This window comes from Hermetia illucens, chromosome 7 (assembly GCF_905115235.1).
Source record: "Hermetia illucens chromosome 7, iHerIll2.2.curated.20191125, whole genome shotgun sequence".
NCBI classification, from domain to species: Eukaryota; Metazoa; Arthropoda; class Insecta; order Diptera; family Stratiomyidae; genus Hermetia; species Hermetia illucens.
This window is the reverse complement of record NC_051855.1, coordinates 14,323,411-14,345,554: the sequence shown is the minus strand read 5'-3', so window position 1 is coordinate 14,345,554 and position 22,144 is coordinate 14,323,411. Positions and strand designations below refer to the sequence as shown.

Here is a 22,144-nt window from a genome sequence, read left to right as displayed (position 1 = left end):
TAAAATCAAGGAGCTTGAAAAACTAAGAAGTATAAATATAAAATGTGTCCCTTAATTATTGACATGCTAATTTAGACAAATCGACGGCTTTGCGCCGACTTTTACGAAAAAACCTGCCATTCGACAAGAGGACGATGGTAAGCGCTTACTATTCGAATGCCGTATCCAGGCTGATCCAAAACCAACCGTCACCTGGTCACACAATGGTACTGTCGTCAAAGAATCGGCACGTCATAAGGTAATCATCTTTATGTTTGGATCTTGTCTTGCAGGGAGAACTTCTATTACTAACTATCATGCATAATTCTATCGCTTCCCTCTAAAGTAAATAATATTTGCTATTGTTTGGCTTGGTCTGGTGTTATTGTGGCATAATATCATTTTTTTTTTACGTTTTGCCTGGATAGTTTCCTAAAAGTATTGTATCTTTTGTCTGGAGACTATAAAACATCTATTTCTGAGCAGACTCCAAGATGACTTAGATACCAATCGAAAAACAAAAATACTAATTTTTTTTTTAAATTAATTATTTAATTAAATTATTATTCTTTATTACTCGGAACTGTCCCAAAGCATAAATTCAACGGATAATTACTAGTATTGGATTGAAATAGTATAATATATTTGCTCTTAGTTTTTGCATCATCTCGGCTGAGCCCATGTATATGTATGTAATATATACAATGATTTTGGATTTGCAATTAATGGTATCATAAAGCTAAATTGTTATTATACAGAAATATACCACGAAATTAATGTTATTATTATTATATGTCTTCTTGGATACCAAAAAGAAGTAATGGTAGTAGGAACTAACAGAAGTACTTTAAAACGTTTAAATCCTCAATCCAATGTCGATATATTTACATTTTTTTCATTCTATGTAGTTTTGTGCTGGAAATTAAATTTTTAGTTTTTATTCCAAATAATATTTAACGTATTTAGATAGTTCCTTATGTTGATATTTACATTTGTTGTCAAATGTTCTCCCTCGGATGTATGCACAAAAGTTTGACAATTCTTTATTTACTGATACATAATTTTTCAACCATTTTTCTTTTTTCATATTTCCCTGCGGTGTTGGCTTCATTTTCACCGTTATCAATCTATACCGTTATGAAATTTTTACCACTATTCATAGCTTATGATCGATAAAGATGGTCATTCATATTTTGCATCACTTGAAATTAAAAATGTTACCGTTGAGGATGCTGGTAAATACAAAGTGACTGCGAAAAACGAATTAGGCGAAAGCAATGCGACAATTAGTTTAAATTTCGACAGTAAGTAAACGTTTATTTGTTTTTTTTTTCTTCACCTAAATTAGACATATTTACATGTTTTAATATTAATAATTATTGTTCTTCTAAAACTTGTCTTCTTTTTGAATTAACACAAAAACCAAAACATGCAAAAGACACAGAACAAAACTATAATCAAGATTTTTATAAAATTCCATTGCTGGATGTAATCAAATATTTCCAAATAATTTATATCTTTATCATTTATTCTGATGGAAATTAAATGCATTTATTTACAATTTTCCACATGTATACAAAACCATCTTCCTATCTAACGAAGTAAATTTCCGAATGTTAATAGTACCAAATAACCCAAATAAAGATTTGAGGTTTTTTTGCAATTTTTGCATAAACCAAACAGAAATATAATAAATACCAACAAATTCCCATATTTGGAAGTATGTATTTTGAAATTATTGAGGGATTTATAAACTCGTGCATGCTCGTCTGTATTTCGTGTAAGCTTAAAAAAAATTATTGAAACTTGCAGAGTGTATTGAAAACCATATAAGTGACACTGATAGAACACAAAAAACGGTACAATTTCGTCCAGTATTCGATATTAAATAATTCATTCCTATTTTAACAATTATTTCTAACACATTGCCTGCCGCACCTTGGAGGGACTAGTTGTAGGGCGTTTATTTCGACATTTTATGTATCTATTTTTAGTATGATAGCAGCAAATATATAACTGCCTTCTTAAATTGTTAATAAGCACGGAAAGGAAGTCAGAATGGTATTTAAGCCTAAAAAAGGTGACAATTTTCATCAGTTGAAGTTCCTTCGACTACATCTTACGCTAGTTATGAGTGTAATCGCGCGGTATTTCTAGCCATTAAATTATTTGAAATAATAAAATCTTGCTTTTTCTATTCGCTAGTGTTAATTTATTGGCCTTGCAAAAACCGATATTTCGGGAACGACTTGTCCCTTTCATCAGGAGGACTTGTTAGCACTGAACGAAGGGAACTAGTGGTTCCCGAAATATAGGTATTTGCAAGAACAATAAATTAACACTAGCGAATAGAAAAAACAATTTTTTATTATTTCAAATTACGCTAATTATCAATATGCTGGGAAAATCATATGGAATACGTCTACAGTGAACTTATGATAACATTTAGAACGTGCATATGGTATTGAATTGAATAGTTGATTTTGCACGGAAATAAACCAAAATAATGAGGTCCAAAATTGTCCGAATCTTTTCGTTTTAGAGGTTTCCTGCAGTTTGTTTAAAGTAAAACTGTTAAAAGAAAAAGTTTCCGGTTTGATTATAAATGTATTTTATTTTTGATTTACTTTTTTTTATTTTATTATTATTTACTATAGATTTCTATTGGTTTTTGAAAAGTGCGCATTTTTCAAAAATCAAAATAAATCTCTAGTAAAACCAGAAACTTTTTCTTTTAATAGTTTTGGTTTTGTTTTCTGTATTCTTTTAATTCATTGACTGAAATCAATTCCGCCATATGTACTATATAATTTTGAAGGAAAAAACAGGGCAGATAATGTGTTAGAACATAACTTAATCAAAAATAAACAACATATTCATATCACATCTAATTATTAGCCAGTTCTTACTAAACAGCAGTAAGTAGAATTATGTGGTTAATACCTAACTTGTTAAATTAAAAAAAGATGTTCATAGAAAATAGAAATACATTTAGCCGCTCTGAACATGACCTTAAATCCACAGTATAAATTTCAGAAAAAAAAAAATCCGGAAATTTTCTTTAAATTTCCAGCATAAATAAGTTCGTAATTTACTTTAACTATCAGTGAATATGAGATACGTGGTTGAAGGGAAAATATTTCAACCGAATTTAGAGAGTGTAAATAATTTTGTGTCAAATCAAAGAGAAGAAAACCAAAAAAAAATTGCCTAACAATGGATTTCGCTGCTTAATGATCTGATGTTAAAAAAAATAGAAAATTAATGATTTTTTTATGGTGTACAGTTGTTGTCTTTTAATGCCATCTAGGATTTCTTTGCAACATATTGAAATATGTCTTTATAATTATAAAACCTCTGCCAAAAAGAATTAAATAAAATGTCATTGTGTTTTTCTTTAACAAATAAAAAAAAAATTGACCAAACCAAAAAAAGCAAGCAAATACACACACATTTTTCCACTGATAACAACGTGAGAGTTTTTTTAACGTGTTTAGTTGTTTTCTGTTCTTCATTCTTTTTTTTTCGTTAATATTTAAGTTGTGTAAGCTCAAAGTGACATTTAAAATTAATTTAAAATAAAATAAAAAGTACATTTGATAGAATTTACAATGAAACAAGACAAAACACAGCTAGCATCACATATCTACCATCACATGCCATTTTTCTTTTCATTTTTTTGTTCTGTTTTCGGTTTTTTATCTTTTTGTTAATTTTAAAAAGGGCAAAACTATGGTGACAAATGCGCTTAAATTACTGATTTTTATTATTGTTTTATTTTTGTTTACAAATATGCTTCATTTTTTTTCGTTTGATTAAGCGCCGTTTGCAAAAAAAATATCTATGAAAATTTGAAATTCTACCAAAGAAACAATTCAGAAACTCCCCCAAATTATAAACAGAAAAAGGATCGTTGTGAATTAGGTTCCTTTCTTAATTTATACATTATACGAAAATATAAAATGAAATGGAGGTTTGTGCGTGCCGTATTTGCTGGTGTCGAAAAAAAAAACAAAATAAAATACAACAAGTTGCGGGATCATGATCAATCGAAGAGCTGCCAAGTGTATCAATGAATTGTTTAACAAGTTAAGTATGATATGCATATATATATATGTATATAAATATATATATATCTATATGCATGTGAATATGTGTCACGGAAAATTACAAATACCGTCTAAGGTACAACTGGATTTATTAGAAATTTAGATAATTTCCCTTTCTAAGTGGCTATATATGAGCATTGACATAACACAGACAGAAAAAGCATGACGAAATTGAATCAACCGTTTAATATGAGAACATATTCTATTCCTCACTATCGGTGGGCTTACAATACGTATATATATATTTTTTCTATCTACTTTCTTTCTCTATTTCTATTGTAAAAAGATACCACCAAACTGCTATATATTAATATGGTTTTAATATTGATTAGATTTGGAATGCAATCACCACATTAGTGTCTAAATATGAATAAATATTAGGAAAAAATAAAACAAAAAATATACAACCAGTTATTTTCGATAATAAAATAAAAATAAATCTAAAACAAAGTCAAATATTCAAATGCACACAGGCGATGAGGCACCTGTTCCTGACGATGGCATAAAACCAACCTTTACTGAACGACCCGTTATACGACAGAGCGAAGATGGCGGTAATATTACATTTGAATGTCGTTGCGTCGGAGATCCAAAGCCTACAGTCATATGGTACTAGAATCATATATTACATATGTAAATTTCAAGAATTGAGCCCCAAAAAAATGGGAGAGACTACGTTTTATAATAGATATTATATCGAAATCAATTTTGGAAATATTTACATATAATTCAAATATCTACAAACAGGTATCATGGTAAAGAAGAATTAAAACCAGGTGGACGTTATAAAATGTCACTGGAGCTCGATCAAAAACTGTATCATATGGCACGACTTGAAATTACAAATGTTGTTAATGGCGATAAGGGCGAATATCGTGCTAGGGCTCGTAATTTACACGGCGAGGGCGTTGCAACGATAAATTTAAATTTTGAAGGCGGTTCAAAGCCCAAGTAAGAAAAGGAAATCATTGCGAATCAGAAGAAAGTAAAAAACCCAAAACTGGTGGAAAATTGAAGTGAACCATATATGCTACCATTGTTTCCTGTTTCATGTATTGTTTTGATAAGCATGAATCGTCTAAAATACGATGCCAAGATGGTGAATCCTAAAATGGGCGTCCTTTTTATATTTCGACAACGTTTTGTTACTACACAATTACAATTTAAAATGACCATCAATATCCATTTTCAACGGAAAAATACTACACAATTCACAACTCTTGGCTACCTATAATTGCCGAAGATGTTTTATACTCGTACATGGTCTGGTGACCAAATGATTTCCCTTCAATTCAAACCAGGACTGCCTAAATTACAAAGCTTTAGGGAAGTCAAGAAAGTACATTCCATCGATAAAAGTTATATATCTTTCATGATGAACTAAATTCAGTTGAATCAATTGTTAGAAAAATTGAATAATGAAACAGTTCCAATTATGATTCCACAATTTTTTAACTGGTTTGTTTTTTTCTTTCTCCTGTAACATCCATGCGATGAAAACTATATTTCTGGATTATAATCCATCCATGTATCCATCAATAATATATGAATTTTGATAATATATTAGAATACCGGATGGAAAAGCCCCGCGCTTTCCAAAAAAGCCAACCATACGACAAGAGGGTGATATTCTTATAATGGAATGTATACTGGAAGCTCATCCGGTCCCAGATATAACATGGTTCCAGGGTGAAAAGCAAATATCGGGCTCTTCGCGTATTAAAATGTCACGGAAAGCAACAGCCAAAGATGCATATGTTTTAACACTTGAAATAACAAATCCAACACGTGATGATGGCGGCAATTATCGATGTAATGCGTTTAATATATATGGCGAGAGTAACGCTAACATCGCACTCAACTTTCAAGGTATTATTATCACTTAGAACAATAAATCAAGTTAAATCAAGAACGGGCATAATTTCTTAAAATCGATCTTTAAAAAAGTTAGGCAGACGATATTTGTCTTAATTATTTATTTTACTATTAGCGACAGCGATAAAAATTAGAGGGAGTAAAATAATCTGCAATTTTGCTAAAGCAGCTTTATTTATTTAAAAATTTCATTTTTAATGCATTATTTTATTTATTTTATTCACTTTGCAACATGCTGTCTTTTATAATTTTACTTATTTTTTCGCTGCCCTTTTAATTTATTATGGATTGTCATACCAATTTCTTTTATCTCTGATCTCATGAGCTTCATATGTCATGCTACAAGATAGTTATAGTTGAAATAAATTCAACACTTTATAAAATATCTTAAATCATCAAGTCTAATATATGGTTCTATTATTTTCATTTATAATTGTGTAAAAAAAAAAACAAAAATGGATTCAAATAGGCGCCGATGATGACAAAGGTTTTGCTCCTTCGTTTGTTGAAAAACCACGTATTATTCCAAACGATTCGGGCACTTTGATTACAATGAAATGTCGATGTAAAGCTAAACCAGAACCAGCTGTTACTTGGCATCGTGGACAAGAAATTATCAAAGAGACGAAAAAGATCAAAATTAAATCCACGTCGGTCGGTGAAGATTTATATGAATTAACACTGGAAATAAAGGTAACTTTTTTCTTTCGTAATATTTCCGAATAAAAGATCAATACTTTAATTATCATTATTTCTTTATTTACTAACAGGACCCCGGTGCAGCAGATGGTGGTACATACCGATGTCATGTCAAAAATGAATTTGGCGAATCGAATGCGAATTTGAATTTGAATATTGAAGCTGAGCCAGAACCTGAAGGTGATGGTCCCGAATTTGTTGAAAAACCAAGAATTATTTCCGAAAATAATGGCAAATTGGTTATAATGGAATGTAAAGTGAAGGCTGATCCAAAACCTGATATATTATGGACGTGTGATGGTACAGTTGTCAAGGAGAGTAATAAAATCAAAATGACAATGGAACAACGCGGCGATATATATTATATTAAGTTGGAATTGCAAGATCCACAATTGGAAGACTCTGGATTATACAAGTGTAATATTAAGAATTCATTGGGAGAATTGAATGCTAATTTGACTTTGAACATCGAAAGTAAGTATTATTTGAAATTAACAATTTATATTCTATAAAACGTTAATAGTAAATAGTTATTAATTAAGGGGGGAACCACTTTAGAAGGCCCTTTCTCTCTTTCATCACACTAAAAGCTGCCTGGCGGCCTGACCTACGCCATCGGCCATCGCTTTTCGGGCATTTTATTAGCCATTGCGAATTTTTTTCGAAGGTTTAAAAGCTTAAAAATGGAAGGGTTAGGCGACAATATTTCGATGAAGATCATAACCAGAGTTCTTCAACTGCGGGACGTGTAGTCACTCCAATTTTTATCTGAAGCCAAAAAGCTTTTAATTTTACATCATCAACTTGTTTTCTAGATGTAGGTTTTCAAGCCAATTTTTTCGATCCCAAATTTTGGTTCACATTCTTGGTAATCTTGTAAGGAATCATATCCCTAAATTTCATTACTTTTGAGCTAGAATTCCTACAAAAATTTCACGTTGTCGTTTTGAGAAAAACATAAAGGACATAAAGCGACTACTTCCTGGGCGTTAGATCCTGAGCCTATATCCGATAATTGCCAACTTCTACCCCTATAAAATGTAAAGGACCACGAATTTTGCTTTGAAATTTCTACGGTGTATTCTGAGATAGCTAGGCTAACGATCTATGCAATGAAAAAAATCGATTCTGAAATATCCTAATGTAATTTCCCCCCTTAATGAAAAAAAAGTATGACAATCCAAATGTGGGTGAAAACAAGATGCTGACTTTGATTTAATACAATTTCTTTTTCTTATTATGAAATTTTCAGTTGTTCCTGTGATCAAAGATAAACCGAAAATCATTAAAGTTATCAAAAAACGTACAGTCATTATTGAATGTACAGTCGCATCTAAATTTGAACCTAAATGTACATGGTTCAAAGAAACTAATGAAGTTAAGAACAGCACAAGACATACAACAATCGTTGAACAAACCAAAGAAGGTGAATTCAACGTTAAACTTGAAATCAATGAAGTTCAAGACACAGATAAAGGTTCATACAAGGTAGTTGCCAAGAATGAGAAGGGCGAAGCCGTTTCACAGGTAGTCCAACTAACGGAAATACCAGAAGAGGAAGGTAAACCTACAAAGCCGGAAATAAGCCGAAAACTGACAGACCAAAAGGTAGTAGAGGAAAAATCATTCGAGCTCATATCAACCCTTAAGAAAGTTGATAAGAAGTGCAAAGTTACATGGTACAAAAATAATACGGTTATTAAAGAAACTCGCGAGATAACTACAACATTCGATGGTACAACCGCTCGTTTGACATATAGTTCAGCTAAAACTGAACATACCGGAACTTATAAAGTTGTCTTTACGAACGAAGCGGGAACAGATGAATCAAGTGCTCAGATCACTGTAACTAAGAAGGACGAAAAGAAAAAGAAGAAGGAAGAAGAAGAAGAGGAGAAAAAGAAGATTGAGGAGGAGAAGAAAAAGGTAGCTTCAAAAAAGACCAAATTAAAAATTGAGGAAAAGGAAACTAAGACTATATTTGATGTGCGTCTGAAACCGGTTGCAAAGAAAGAAAAAGAAGTCACTATAGTAGAGGTAGAATTGTTTTTGAAAAAGACAAAAATAAGTAAATTGAATTTATTTCCTTTCCTCTTTTTTCAATATTTAGAAATGTATAACAATTTTTTTTATAGAAGAGATCTAGACTACGTTAAGTTTTAAAAAAATATAGAAATATACCACACAATTCATTTTTCGCAACAATAGACGTGCAATATATATGTGTTCTTACACATTTTTTCTTATTTAGATGTGAATTTATGTTATTAAACAGTTTGTTATTTATATTTCCTTTTCAACTTTTCCTTTTAACTCAACATTTTTTACATCATTCGTCATGTATTTCTTATTTGTTTTACGTTCTATTTACTATTCCCTGTTAATCCATCATTCCAAAACTCGATATGAAAAACCTACATTTGATCGCCATACAGAAAGAGGAGGAGGAAAAGAAGAAGAAAGAAGAGGAAGAAAAGAAGAAAAAGGCCGAAGAAGAGAAGAAGAAAGAAGAAGAGAAAAAGAAAGAAGAAAAGAAGAAGGAAGAAGAGAAAAAGAAGAAAGAAGAAGAAAAGAAGAAAGAAGAAGAGAAGAAAAAGATTGAGGAAGCCAAGAAAAAGGAACAAGAGAAAATAATCGAAGAGAAGAAAAAGAAGGAAGATGAAGAAAAGAAGAAGAAGATCGTAGAAGAAAAGAAGAAGGCCGAAGAAGAGAAGAAAAAAGTCGAAGAAAAGAAAAAGGCAGATGAAAAGAAGAAGGTGGAAGAAGAAAAGAAACTTATCAAAACTGAGGTATGTTTTTTGAGTAGTTTCATTGAAAGTATCCAAAGTAAGGATCGCAGAGATCGATCTTAATGTAAATAGACCATCTTTAAGGGAATCTTCAACAAACTTCACCCCCATTTAATTTCTCTTTTGAATCTATTTATCTAGATGTGGTATTCATCTTTTGTTCACTTTGTGTTAACTGTTTTGTTCTTTAAATACTTTTTTGTTAGTGTATGTTTTAACATAAAATGTCATGTTATATTTATTTGAAAGTCAACACATTTGAAGGACACAAATCATAAATGGATTCATACAAACTTACATAATTTATCGGGGAATATTTTTCCAGTTACGAATAATCTCAAAAAATATAGTTTAATGAGTTTCTTCCCATATTAATCTTTCCTGTAGGAATATTAGTTTCTAAAATTTTACAGTTTTGAAAAGCATTTCTCTAAAATGTATATAAATATAATTTTGTTGTTTTTTTTTGTTTGCAAATGATTTGACCGGAATCAAACCATTTTTTGTAGGAGGAGAAACCGAAAAAGAAAATTGAAGATATGGTTAATGGTGATAAGGTACACAAAAAGCAGAAAAAAAACGCCAATAATCATTAAAAAACATTACACCATGATAACTCTAATCTTTATCCATTTTTTTTGTCATGCAAAACCTTACTTTAAAAAAGGCAATAGCGCTAAACTATTCGCTTGATAAATTCACATTAAAACAAGATTATAAAAGGTTCTCGAATCTAGGGCCTCCGCTTGTTTAAAATGTTTGATTAAAATTCAAGAGTTGCATATATAGTGTCTGCCTTAGTTTGTCATTCTAGGACATTTCAAAACGTTACGCTTTATAATTTTGTTTTCGACTTTTGTTCGCTATCCTCTACTTTTTGCATATCTCTAATATTAATTTACTATTTACACTTCACATTTTATCCAATAAGAAGACGAAATAAAGCTAATATATTTTCTTTATTTTTTCCTTCTTGATTGAACAGAAAACCGAGGAAGTCGGAATCAAAAAAGTCGAAAAGAAGGTAAGTTTCATCGATTATCATTATATTTTCACAAATACAACGTGAGAGAAATAGATAATACCAAACACATAATACCAATCACAAAACTGAAAACATATACTTCTTTCATTTCCACCTGAAAACATTCATACAGAAACCTTCCAAAAAACCTGGCGAACCTGAACCTGTATCTGAATCAGAAGAAGAAAGCGTCAAGGTAAACAAAAAGAAACCATAACAAAAAATAGCAATAATGAAGTTTGAGCAATTCTCGTTAGGGAACAATTTACTTTACAAAGAATTAATTCATAATAGATTCACGTTTTTTTTTATTAGATTTGATTTGACTCGTGACGAACTTTCCATTTTTAGAGTGTTGATGAAAGTGAATATAAATGCAGTATTTATTTTCATTTTGTCATTTTGATCTAATATTGTTATATACATTATAACGATTTTTTAAGAAGAACAGTTATCAGGGACACTATATATGGTATACTTACACAAAAACATAAAGATTAAGCAATTACTCAAACCTCAAATACTTTAATCCAATGTCTTGTTCATTGCACAGTAAATCATTGTTTTCTGGTGTAAATGCTAACTTTGTACTTTTTCGATTTTCTCCCAATGTTACATGTTATTTATGTTCATCCCGAATTCCGCCGTAATTTGTATTCACTGGGTGGCTAACAAAATTGAAAAACACAGGAAACCAGCTTTAAAGAAGAAACTAAAACTGAGGTTCGTCGGCGCTCAGTAGCCAAGGAGGAAACCATCATTGAAGATGGTAAGGTGTCAAGAAAATCGTCAATTCAGGTAAGGCATCAGACATTCAAATTCCGATTGGTTGCAATTTTTTCTGTCCTGGGTTTTGTGGCGTCTATGTGTATAACCGATCTATTATGTGATTTTTTCAGACTGATGAAGAGAGGACGGAATCACGTCGGTCATCTATTGTCGAAAAGAAAGCCTTACAGGTAAGAATAAGTAATCGCACGAATTTTAAGACAGGATTTGGAAACTGTAGGTGTACTACTGACTTGTTTTCGATATGCAACTTATGATAATCCCGATACGATACACAAATTCCTAGCTACTAACGCAACAACAATATAGTATTATAATGATTCGAACATAGAAATTGTTTCACAATCACCACTTTTTTCCCAAAAATTAGCCTAAAGATTTGGATAATAAAAAATTAGAACCAGAAAAATCACCGGCTGAAATTAAGGAAGAAATACCAAAATTGAAATCAGCTACGGAAAGGAAGAAATCTGCGCAGGTGAGACAGAATAAATTGGAAAAAATCGAAGCTTTATGCCTTTCTGATGTACTTCGTCGTTCTTCTTCTGTCTTGTACTGCTACTACTACTTGGGCTATGTGCATAAAAGAAAACTAAGCAAGGTGTCCCGTATATGATTTATGAAATTTCAATGGTGACCAATTTTCCTCAAACGAGTGGTACTATCCCCCATTAAAATTTGCACCATCATTAACGGGACATCCTGTGGAGTGATTTCGCACAATTCGATACCTCAACTTATATAATTATCTATTACTTGCTCCTTAGAAATGATTAACTTATTTGATAAATAATTCGTCTAGTTTGGAGTTATCGAATTGTAATGTAAATCATTCTATCTATCTTCTCTGCATTGCTTTGCGACCTCTGCTCAAAGTTTCAGCCGGCTAAGGGTGTGTAACCTTGGAGTCCTCTCTAAGGTTACTATCATATTATCTCCACTTTTCGGCAAAAAATTCTATAATTACTTTTCCGCTTCTAACAATACAAATTACACGGCTGCCTACAAAGTCTAAATCTAACTATCTATGCCTTCAACAAAGAAACAATGTTTACTATAAAATTAAATGTCAATGAATTTGCTAACTAGATTTTTTTTTGTTTTCTACCAATTCAAATTTTATATCATGCTCGTTTGTGTGGACACGTTCAATGTTTGATTTCATAATCCTCCTGCACCTGCATTTATCACCGTTTTTACGCACCTTATTACGGACATAAACAACAGAAAATTGAAGAAGTCAAAGCTGAGGAATTGCCCAAATTACGTAAAACAGCGGCGCCACCTAAAGAAGAGCCCAAACCCGAACCTAAGAAGACAAAAGCTAAAGTTGTCAAACCGAAAAAATACGAGGACCTTCCTGAAATTCCAGATTACGAACGTCCTGAATTGGAAAAATATGAAAAATCTGACTTTACAGCAACTGAATTTGATCGTAAAACTGAATTACCGGGTAAACTGGAAAAACAAGCGGTAGAAACTCCTGGCAAACAACCAGAACAAGGTGTATTGAAGAATGGAGTAGAAAAGGTAAGTTTTGCCAATTTAATTGTATTTAATTTGATTTACAAGATTGTTTGATGAGTTGGAAAATAGATAAAGTAGACTGATTGAAAGATTTGGCGAAAAATAATTGATTTTGTAAACAGTTTGCAATTATGGTAGAGAATAGAATTAGTAGTTTTAGTATCAAAAATTTCGTAGATATAGTGTGGAGATAGATAAACGGAAAAGTAGAGGGAAAAATACTCTACAAAATTTCCAATAATTGTTATTAATTAGTATGATTTAAATATGTTTCAAGTAGTTATAATAAGTAGAAAGTTTCTTAGATTGCATGTTGTTACTATCATAAATAATTCTAGAAAGAGGAAAAACCAAAAGAAAAGGAAGAACCCAAAGGCTTCCAAGTTGGCAAAGGTAAATTACCAGAAGAGAAGGCACCTGATGCGGCTCCAAGCCTTAAGCCGGTGATAATTGAACCACCACAGGTAAAGTATGCTTTATACATTCTCTGTAACCCATTGAAAAATTTGATTTTCTGTTATTTATCAATTGCATCACACACATACTATTTTCCCCACACACCGAACTACACACATACACGGGATATTATTTCAAAATCCTCATGGATGTTATCAAAATACTATATTTGGTTTGGATTTTTGCATCTCTCCTACATTGTGTTCATAAACCAAATTAAAATATGTGAATCAATTCACGGACCCCTGCAGGAGGAAGAACCAAAGGTAGGTGTAATTTTCTTTTTTTTTTTCATTGGTAAAATATATATGTCTCTAAAGTAAAAATTGAAGAGTATTATCAAAACTTGACGCTTGATGATTTTTTATCCCTTGTTAAAATTAAAAAGGCATTTGAAATGTTTTTTTTTTTGTTTAAATGTTTTACATCTGAAATTTAAAATTTTTTCTTACATATTATCATTTTCTTTTCATTTGAATAATTTCTGGTTCTGGTTCGCGTGGTTTTAACGACATTTTGTGTGAAAATGGCTAAACCAAAAAAAAATGCAAACAATACATATGCGCATCTATTCACTTCCCCAAAACATGAAACCACACTCAACACATATCATATACACACACACATATATACACATACACATGGGATCTGTAACAACTCAAAAAAATTTCGTACTGAAATATCAAATAAATCCATGATCCGGAAAATTGGACCCCTTCTCAAATATTAAAAGACAAAAACGAGCACAGATCAAGAGCCAAAAAAGGACTCTGGTCGATTACCAGAAAGACGACGATCATCCTTTATGCGTATTGAACCCGTACCTAATGAGCGTTTCTTTGAAATTCAATTGAAACCGGTTCAAAAACAAACCATCGAAATGGCAAAACCTCAAAAAGCTAATATATTACTAAAGGTAAAGTTTATAAGGAAAATAGCAGTATCTATAAACTCGAAATATTTTTCAAGCTTATTTCAATATTGCATACCATACCATCCACTGTTTTATCTTCTCTAGTAATCAATTATTCTCATATTATACTACTTAGCTAGATAGTAACTTCATTGTAATCATTTTCTTTATACCTTACTCCATTACGAAGGACGTTTAAAATTCAGAATAAAATCCAAAACTATAATATGAACATTTCCAAGCAGTATTAATACTCTCTTCGCTTCAAATACTACCTTAAAGTTTATAACTTACTTCTATTCATCCATTCATATTTTTGGCTACAGTTACAATTCATAATTATGCTATTCTACTATATATATCTTATTCCCTGACCTACATATCCTCTCTTTTTTTCACATAAAATAACAAAATTGAGTAATGTCGATTAAAAATCCAAAGATGAGATAAATAACATAATCAACAATGCACCACATGTCTGCAGTATATTCATCAACCCCTCGAATGCCATTTATTCAAGCCGGCTTGATGACTCTCATTTGTAGTAAATGAACTGGGGAACGCTCTGATAAATAGCCAATTTAAAAACAATAAATTTTCGATGAAACTTTCAAAATCAAATATTCCGTACCTTATACAAAAAAAATGTCAGCTCTTCTCATCTGATCTATTTTTTTTATGACGACAAAAAATTTTTATGTAGCTCGAATTATCGTAAGCGACCCTTTCAATGCACTATATTTGAAGTGCTAGTTTATACAATCGATGAAATTGTATTTTGCATTGCTGACTAAGTGAGTAGAAAAAGAATTTCAACGAAATGCCGAGTATATGAGAACTATAAATTTGGATTTGCGTAAGAGTGCCAAAATATTTTGTAAGCATAAATTGTCATACAAAAGGCCCATCGTTGAAAATATAAAGAATATACAGTGTGACCGGATTCAATGAATAAGAAGCGAAATGGTCAAGAATTGGCACTAGTTGTTATATTTAATTAATGCTACGTGTCGTTTCTTATGGTATTTTAAAAGTCGTAATCTTTAGTCAGACATGCTGTATAAGAATTCAATGGGAAAAAAGTAATTATTCTGGGGGTTGTTGATTATTTAAAGGGGCCCTAAATATTTTAATTGATTCATTAGGATCAGAAAAGCAGGCAATAATCTTCCATTTATCCTGTATTCCTTTCATTTTCCACATTTACTTTCCCTTCAATCTATTTCAAATTATACTCAATGACATAGCAAAGATAATCTAACCACGTAAGCATATTATATTTATAAGATGCACATGAACAAAAAAAAATCCAATACAAAATTTCTGCCCTACTCAGCATAATACAGCGGTTAAAGAAGTCGTTGGTAAGGATGCAAAATTCGCAAAAATTTCGCTAGCACCAAAACATACACAATTACCTACAATATCTGACTATGAACGTCCTGAACTAGAAAAATATGAGAAAATCAATTTAGATAAAGCTGAAAAATTGCCACCGAAAGGGGTAAGAAATCACACATATATACATACATACAAACATGAATACCTGCTAATATAATAAATAAATGCTAATTCAATAGCAAATTCACCCTGATATTTAGAGACAAGCTTTATTTATTTGCTTTGAAAGGACTTACAATGCATATAAAGTATTTTTTAATTGAAGTTTTTAACATATTTAAGGAGTGTAAGGAATTTTAAAAATCTGAAAAAAGATCTATGGCTTTTAAGTTTAACCAAAAATTACTAAATTGGAGACTTGCAATTTTAATTATCAAATATTCATCCTTCTCTAAAGGACTAGGTAAAAATCGTAGTTTTGTATTGTTCATTTTCGTATTTTTTTTATTTAAAATTTAAAAAAATAAATAAATAAAATCCATGAACTTCCCACAATTATTTTTAGTAAAAAGTTACATTTCTTTATCAATGCCGTGTCGTGCACTTTATATATTTTCAATAACATAATCTTTTATTTCTTTGCACCGGTGCTATTTGCTTGCTGAATGTTCTTTCAATTTATTCAAATATTGTACTTGTTGCCAAAAGTGTGAAACAAGGTACTTATTAATTAGACAGAAATAGTCCCTTTAGCATGCTATGCGTACTTTTGGCGACAAGCTGGTAAATGGCTTAGTTACAAGACAGAATATATACGAAAAGCACAAGAATATTTTGCTATAGAAAAAAAAAAACAGAATACATTGAAAGGCACAGAAATAAAATAAATAAAATTAAGTGACAATTTTTTCTTCTACATTTTCATGCTTCTCATTTGCTTTTCGAAGATGAAACATGGTACAAAATATGAGTAAATATTTTTTGTCTAATTTTAAATACCATAGAAAATATTTTTATTACTTTATGCCGTCAAAATCTAAAAATATTCCCACAAAAAAGATGTATAAAAATATTTTATCATTAGGCCAGGAATGACACTTTTCTTCATTTCACTCAACATCTTTAAAATATTCTTTTCTTTTTGTTCGTTGCGAAATCAAAATATGTATATACATATTCTTCCCTTCCAATTATAAATTCTAATGAATTTCATGCATGTGGGGGCAGTAGGGATTTCATCGCACTGGTCGCTGGCCACTAAAATGTGCTGCATTTTATTGAGAAATATTTTGTTCACCCCAAGGGGTGAGAGATTTGCAATTTTCGTAATAGGAACCACACTAAAATGAACATGTAAACCCTCATCTATACTTCTTCCCGAGAAGCCTAGGACATGAAAAAATGTTGATGTGTAAAAAGTAATTCAATTGTGCGTCAAAAATATCTGTACTCATACCTTCTTTTAAAGAAAATTTTCAAAAATATGTATGTTGTTAGCAATAGTGAATGGGGACGTATAGATGAAAAAGCGGGGTCGTACGGCATATATATATATATATAGTTTAAGAGAGGGAGCTAGGCCAACAGGTAAGTGGTTTGAGAGGGAGAGGGAGGCGAGGAGGGGAGGCAGAGAGAGGGTTATGAAGCTGATTAACCGACAAAAAGTTTCGGTGTTTGCACAGCATTAGTCAAAACTAATTTGGACATCTTCACGGCGGCGTTTAATTATTATCTTTTCAAAAAAGAAAAAAAAAACGTAACAAATATCCCCTTTTTTTCTTATATCCGAAACAAGTGCTCTAAAATATTTTCTAAATTCATCACAGCAATTGTAAAACATGTTTGAGAAAAGCTAATAGTATTTTTTTGGGTCTATCATGTATTTATTGGTCGGGTTTATGTGTACTTATAGTGAGGTTACTATTTACAAATAGAAAAAGAGCCAAGGGATTCATATCAATAAATGAAAAGCTAGTGGTTAGCAATTGCAGCGAACAATCAGAAGAAAAAATGTATAATGATAATTGGATTTCGCAGCTAAATACTTAAATCGAACTTTTTAGAAGAAAAAGTGGAAAAGTGAAGTGAAATGGCAAAAGTGTTAATTCGCCCTGACAAAAATCTAAACGTTGTTTAAATATGAATTATTTTTTTAAAAAAATAATTGTGAATGTTACAAATCGAAATTGAAAATATATAACAAAACAAAATGTCGACTCCGAAAATTGTAGTGAATAAGGTTTGTGCAAAAGTAAAATTTTACCAGCCTTGCTACTAAAATTAGTCAGTGGCGTGAAAAAAAGTCAGTTTTGCATGCATGCGCAACAAAAAAACAAAACGAAAAATCTAAAATAAAGTAGTTCCAGTTTTTTAAATAAATACTAGATGGACTACAAAAAACAGGAACCGTGAAAAGCTTCTTTTGCTTGAAAATCTAATTTGCTATATAATTTTCAAGCCAGACCTTTACGCTTTCATTTTCTATTTACAGTAGTGTTTTAAAGAATATGGTTTTATTGCCTTTTTTAAAAAAAGCGTGATTTAAACCACAAAAAAATATGCTTTATTTACTGTTGTTCAGATTAAAGTGTAAATTAAAAATTAAAAACGAACGAATTAAAAACGAAAAAACTATGATGGAAATATACCAATTGTTATTAATTCAAATTTGAGATGATTTAGACAGAATTAAATTAATAATTATTTAATTTTTGATTGATTTTAAAAAATATAGGATGAAAAACCGAAAGTGCCGGAAATTAAAGCACCAATACCTACGATGGAGGCACCTAAGATCGAGGTAATTCGCGAGAAACCAGATCGTAAAGGATCTTTAGCACCAAGCTCTGGACCAACGAGCCGTCGTGGATCCCTGATACCACCGGAAGAACCAGGACGACGTCCTAGTCTTATTATTAACGATGAGGTATGTGAACAATATTTTCGTATATTTTTTTTTTTTTTGGAATATATATTGCCTCCCAACATGAAAACTTTAGTATGTAAGATTTTATACATTAGACCGAGTTGTTGAGAGGGAAAATTAAATGCGAGGGACTGCTGTATACATTCAAAGGAGTAAGCAGATTTCGCTCGTTTTACTTTGATAGCCGAAAAAGGGTGGCTCTTGATGTCAATATATTACATTCTGAATTTTATGATCCATTTTAATAATTCATATTTACTTAATTTTTTTTCCTTTTTTCATAAAATACATAAAATGCTTCCCGATACACAAATGTCTCATACCTACAATCACTTATGAAACAATTGCAAACCAACAAAATACCAAATCGGAATATATAAAACAAATGGAACGATTGGCAAAATATACATAAATTAATTTGCCTATGAAATCATAAAAAAAAACAAAAAAAAATCCACTCTGTATTCTCAAATTACACAACAAAAAAAATATATTAACAGTCGAATCGTAAACTACGACCTGGTGAAGTTTTGGAAGAAAAGAAGGTAAAGATAGATCAATTCAATCAAGCAAAAGCAACTGAACTAATTATTCTAAAATCAAATCTAAATCTTCTTTTCTCGTCTTCTGCTGTAACATAAACCCGGCAAAAATCAAGAAATTTATTTATAAAAAAAATTAAAAAATTCCAATAGAAAGCTTTTACTTTACACAGTGCACAGAAGAATTAATAAAAGTAGCACAAAAATTTTAGACTATCTAGCCTTGAATATTGTTATATACTTAATCAATTGGCATAACCCATTGCATATTTTTTTTTTATATATCTATATTGTATATACCTAATTACACTTGTCGTCTTGCCACTTATAGAACTTCCACTTACACTCTTTCAGCGCTGCTATTTTACAAATCATATTTTTCCATATAAAAATATATCATTAACATATCACATTGCATACAAACGCACATATACACATACACATTATGAATACTATACGTTTCTACTATAAATGTATATACATATATAAATCGAAGGATCTTATATTCGTATACTGCGGACATTGAACATGGCATTAAGTTCATTCATTCTGAATGATTTGGGGGTGTTGGTTATGAATTAGTAATTAGTACTATATACTGACTGATCAAATTAACATTAATTATGATCCCAATAGTTGAGCGGGGATAATATTGTTACTAGTATGGAGAAGTTTATGCTCAGCGTTCTCAAATATGATGTCGACCGCTGTAGGGATCTTCAAACAAATGCAAGCATCGTATATACAAACAAGAAATAACATCAAATTAAATTGTCATTTTTGGGGTTTTTCCATTTCCATTTAAAACATTTGCACTGCCTATTTTACCCTTATGTCGCGAATTAAAAAAATATAAAATATTGTTCCACAATATCGTTAATTGCAGCTACTCAGACCAGGGGAAGTATTAGATGACAAGGTGAGATCAAAAACCGAACGAGTTTCGTATAACACGTTACTATGTTATATCCGCTACTACAGAATACTTATGGTTTTAATAGTACTACTACTTAATTACAACCTATTGTTTCCAATGGTTTTTTTTTGTCTTTTGCACGAAGCTGCAACAAAATCTCAACAGGTTACCAACATCTGAATCAGATTAAACAAGTCTTTAGGCTAATGTAATAATAATTCCCCTAAATTAAAAGATCATCACATTTTTGAACCATCTTTTTTGCTTTCATTCTGTTTACCCTTATCCTATCCTTTAAACAGAATACATCTGATTTAGAATGTTCACCGAGTAATAAATGACTCTATTCAGTATAGTTTAGGTTCTACTTGATTTCATCTAGAGATTACCTAGTGAAAAATAGATCTAGATAGTGAGGGATGAAAATGAAAAAAAAAATAAATTGTTATTCAAATATACCAAAAAAATAAAATCTAATTGAATTTGTAGAAAAGGGGAGGACGACCCGGCGAATTGGACGATAGTAAAAAACAGGTGTCTAATTTATCTATTTCTCTTTTTTTTCTGTAAATGTTTTTTTTTGCTTAATTTTACAATATATATAAAATATATATATAAAAAAATAATAATAATTTTTTTCAAAGTCTAGACGTGAATTTGTGATTTTTTTATATGCAAGGATTTGCGGCTATCTATTTAGTTGATTAGAATAGTTTGCAACTGTAAATATTCGTGTAGCTAAAAAAACAAAACATGAGTACGTAAGCCATGATTGATAGTAAGGCTGCCAACGATTTAGTGTGATTTTGACGAAATCTAAGCCATATATATATATTAGACGGCTTTTAATAAATGCGTTGAAGAAATTAGGGTATGACTTTAAACATGATCTGTAAATAATACCGTCTTGTAGTCATCAGGTTTAAATGATGCTTGACTGAAAATAATGCTTAATAAACTCCGGGACACATATAGGCTTAGTTAAATTTAATTTTCTTGTCATTGTATTTTGGGAAAAATTCCAGTCAAACATCATACTTCAGCTCAGGGATATTTGGTTTAGTGTCGTAAGGTAGATTTTTTTTTTCTAACTGTAGCAGGCATTTCGGATGCTCCTTAGAAGCTTATTTGTGGTAACTATAATCATATCAACATTCCATTCATTGAAAATTATTTAAAAACTGGACATACCGCGACTGAGTTAAGTCAAAAGGAATCAAAAACCAATCTTACAAGTCGTGATCGAAAGGATAAGCAAACAAATTTCTAAGGAAAAGCTGAAATATTCTTAGAAAATTTCAAATTCAAACTAACGAACATAAGAGTGTCAATCTTAGTAATATTACGATTCTTATTATTCATATATTTATATAGATAAAATGGATAAATAACGAATTAAAAATTATAAACAAAGAACTGAAAATTGTTTAAATTACCCAGTTCTCTGTTTGCTTCATCCATCAATTCATATATATATATTTACTCGACTTTTATACCGATAATAATCTATCTTGAAATACTGATATACATACATACATCGAATTTATTCTTCATACTATTCGAAAATATTCGTAAAGTCCATCCTCACATGCATCACCATAGCATCTCTTTATGCTTTTTATATCTCTATATTTAATATATCTTCCTGTCTATCGAAGAATTATCACTATGCTTATCTTCTCTATGTTTTTGCGTATGTTCGAATATATATATCATGTTTTATATCAGTTTATAGTAAAAAGTTATAAAACTTTTGTAAATGTGATAGTTCTTTTTAAATAAAATAAGGGAATTTATTTTTGTCTATACAAAAAATGGAAAACTGATATATAAACATATATAAATATACATTATACGAATTATATATAATTAGGACAACGTTGCTGCTACTTCAAATGAATCTACAATAAATGCCATGTGGTAAAGAAACCAATAACTCTCAGCTTATGCAAAAAGGGCCACTTCTAAACCGAAAAACAAAAAATAATCTGACTCGTTTTTTGCTGCTAATATTTGTAACTTATTGTTCTTTTAATTTCTTAATTTTAATTGTAAAAATGATTTGTAGGACAAGCAAACTACAAATTAAAATAGAACACTTTCAATTTCAAGCGAAAAACGTTATGCTACATCGCTATCGTTCTATTATCTCGCATTATGTTTATGTTATTAACAAAATGAAAAGTCTATATAACTTATTTGTCTGTATATATATATATATACATTATAAAAAAATTAACAAAAATTAAAAATAAAAAT

The 22,144-nt window shown here is 30.6% G+C and overlaps 1 protein-coding gene across 13 annotated transcripts in view; it reads left to right on the top strand.

The window, feature by feature from the left end:
* LOC119660965 (twitchin) overlaps nt 1-22,144 on the top strand; it is a 60,593-nt gene that overhangs the window by 3,187 nt on the left and 35,262 nt on the right. For 3 of the 13 annotated variants that reach the window (XM_038070012.1, XM_038070014.1, XM_038070009.1), the window contains exons 4-25: nt 76-238; nt 1,142-1,283; nt 4,562-4,697; nt 4,836-5,039; nt 5,656-5,957; nt 6,433-6,656; nt 6,734-7,136; nt 7,915-8,588; nt 9,098-9,451; nt 9,961-10,008; nt 10,437-10,475; nt 10,609-10,671; nt 11,166-11,273; nt 11,375-11,434; nt 11,635-11,742; nt 12,492-12,794; nt 13,130-13,255; nt 13,499-13,513; nt 13,981-14,163; nt 15,497-15,664; nt 18,236-18,427; nt 18,928-18,972. In XM_038070012.1, the coding sequence (XP_037925940.1) occupies nt 76-238; nt 1,142-1,283; nt 4,562-4,697; nt 4,836-5,039; nt 5,656-5,957; nt 6,433-6,656; nt 6,734-7,136; nt 7,915-8,588; nt 9,098-9,451; nt 9,961-10,008; nt 10,437-10,475; nt 10,609-10,671; nt 11,166-11,273; nt 11,375-11,434; nt 11,635-11,742; nt 12,492-12,794; nt 13,130-13,255; nt 13,499-13,513; nt 13,981-14,163; nt 15,497-15,664; nt 18,236-18,427; nt 18,928-18,972 (4,060 nt within the window). Of the gene's footprint in view, nt 1-75; nt 239-1,141; nt 1,284-4,561; nt 4,698-4,835; nt 5,040-5,655; nt 5,958-6,432; nt 6,657-6,733; nt 7,137-7,914; nt 8,589-9,097; nt 9,452-9,960; nt 10,009-10,436; nt 10,476-10,608; nt 10,672-11,165; nt 11,274-11,374; nt 11,435-11,634; nt 11,743-12,491; nt 12,795-13,129; nt 13,256-13,498; nt 13,514-13,980; nt 14,164-15,496; nt 15,665-18,235; nt 18,428-18,927; nt 18,973-19,855; nt 19,889-20,374; nt 20,420-22,144 lie in introns of all 13 variants that reach the window. The other 10 variants (XM_038070022.1, XM_038070010.1, XM_038070013.1 and 7 more) reach the window with 10 other exon arrangements.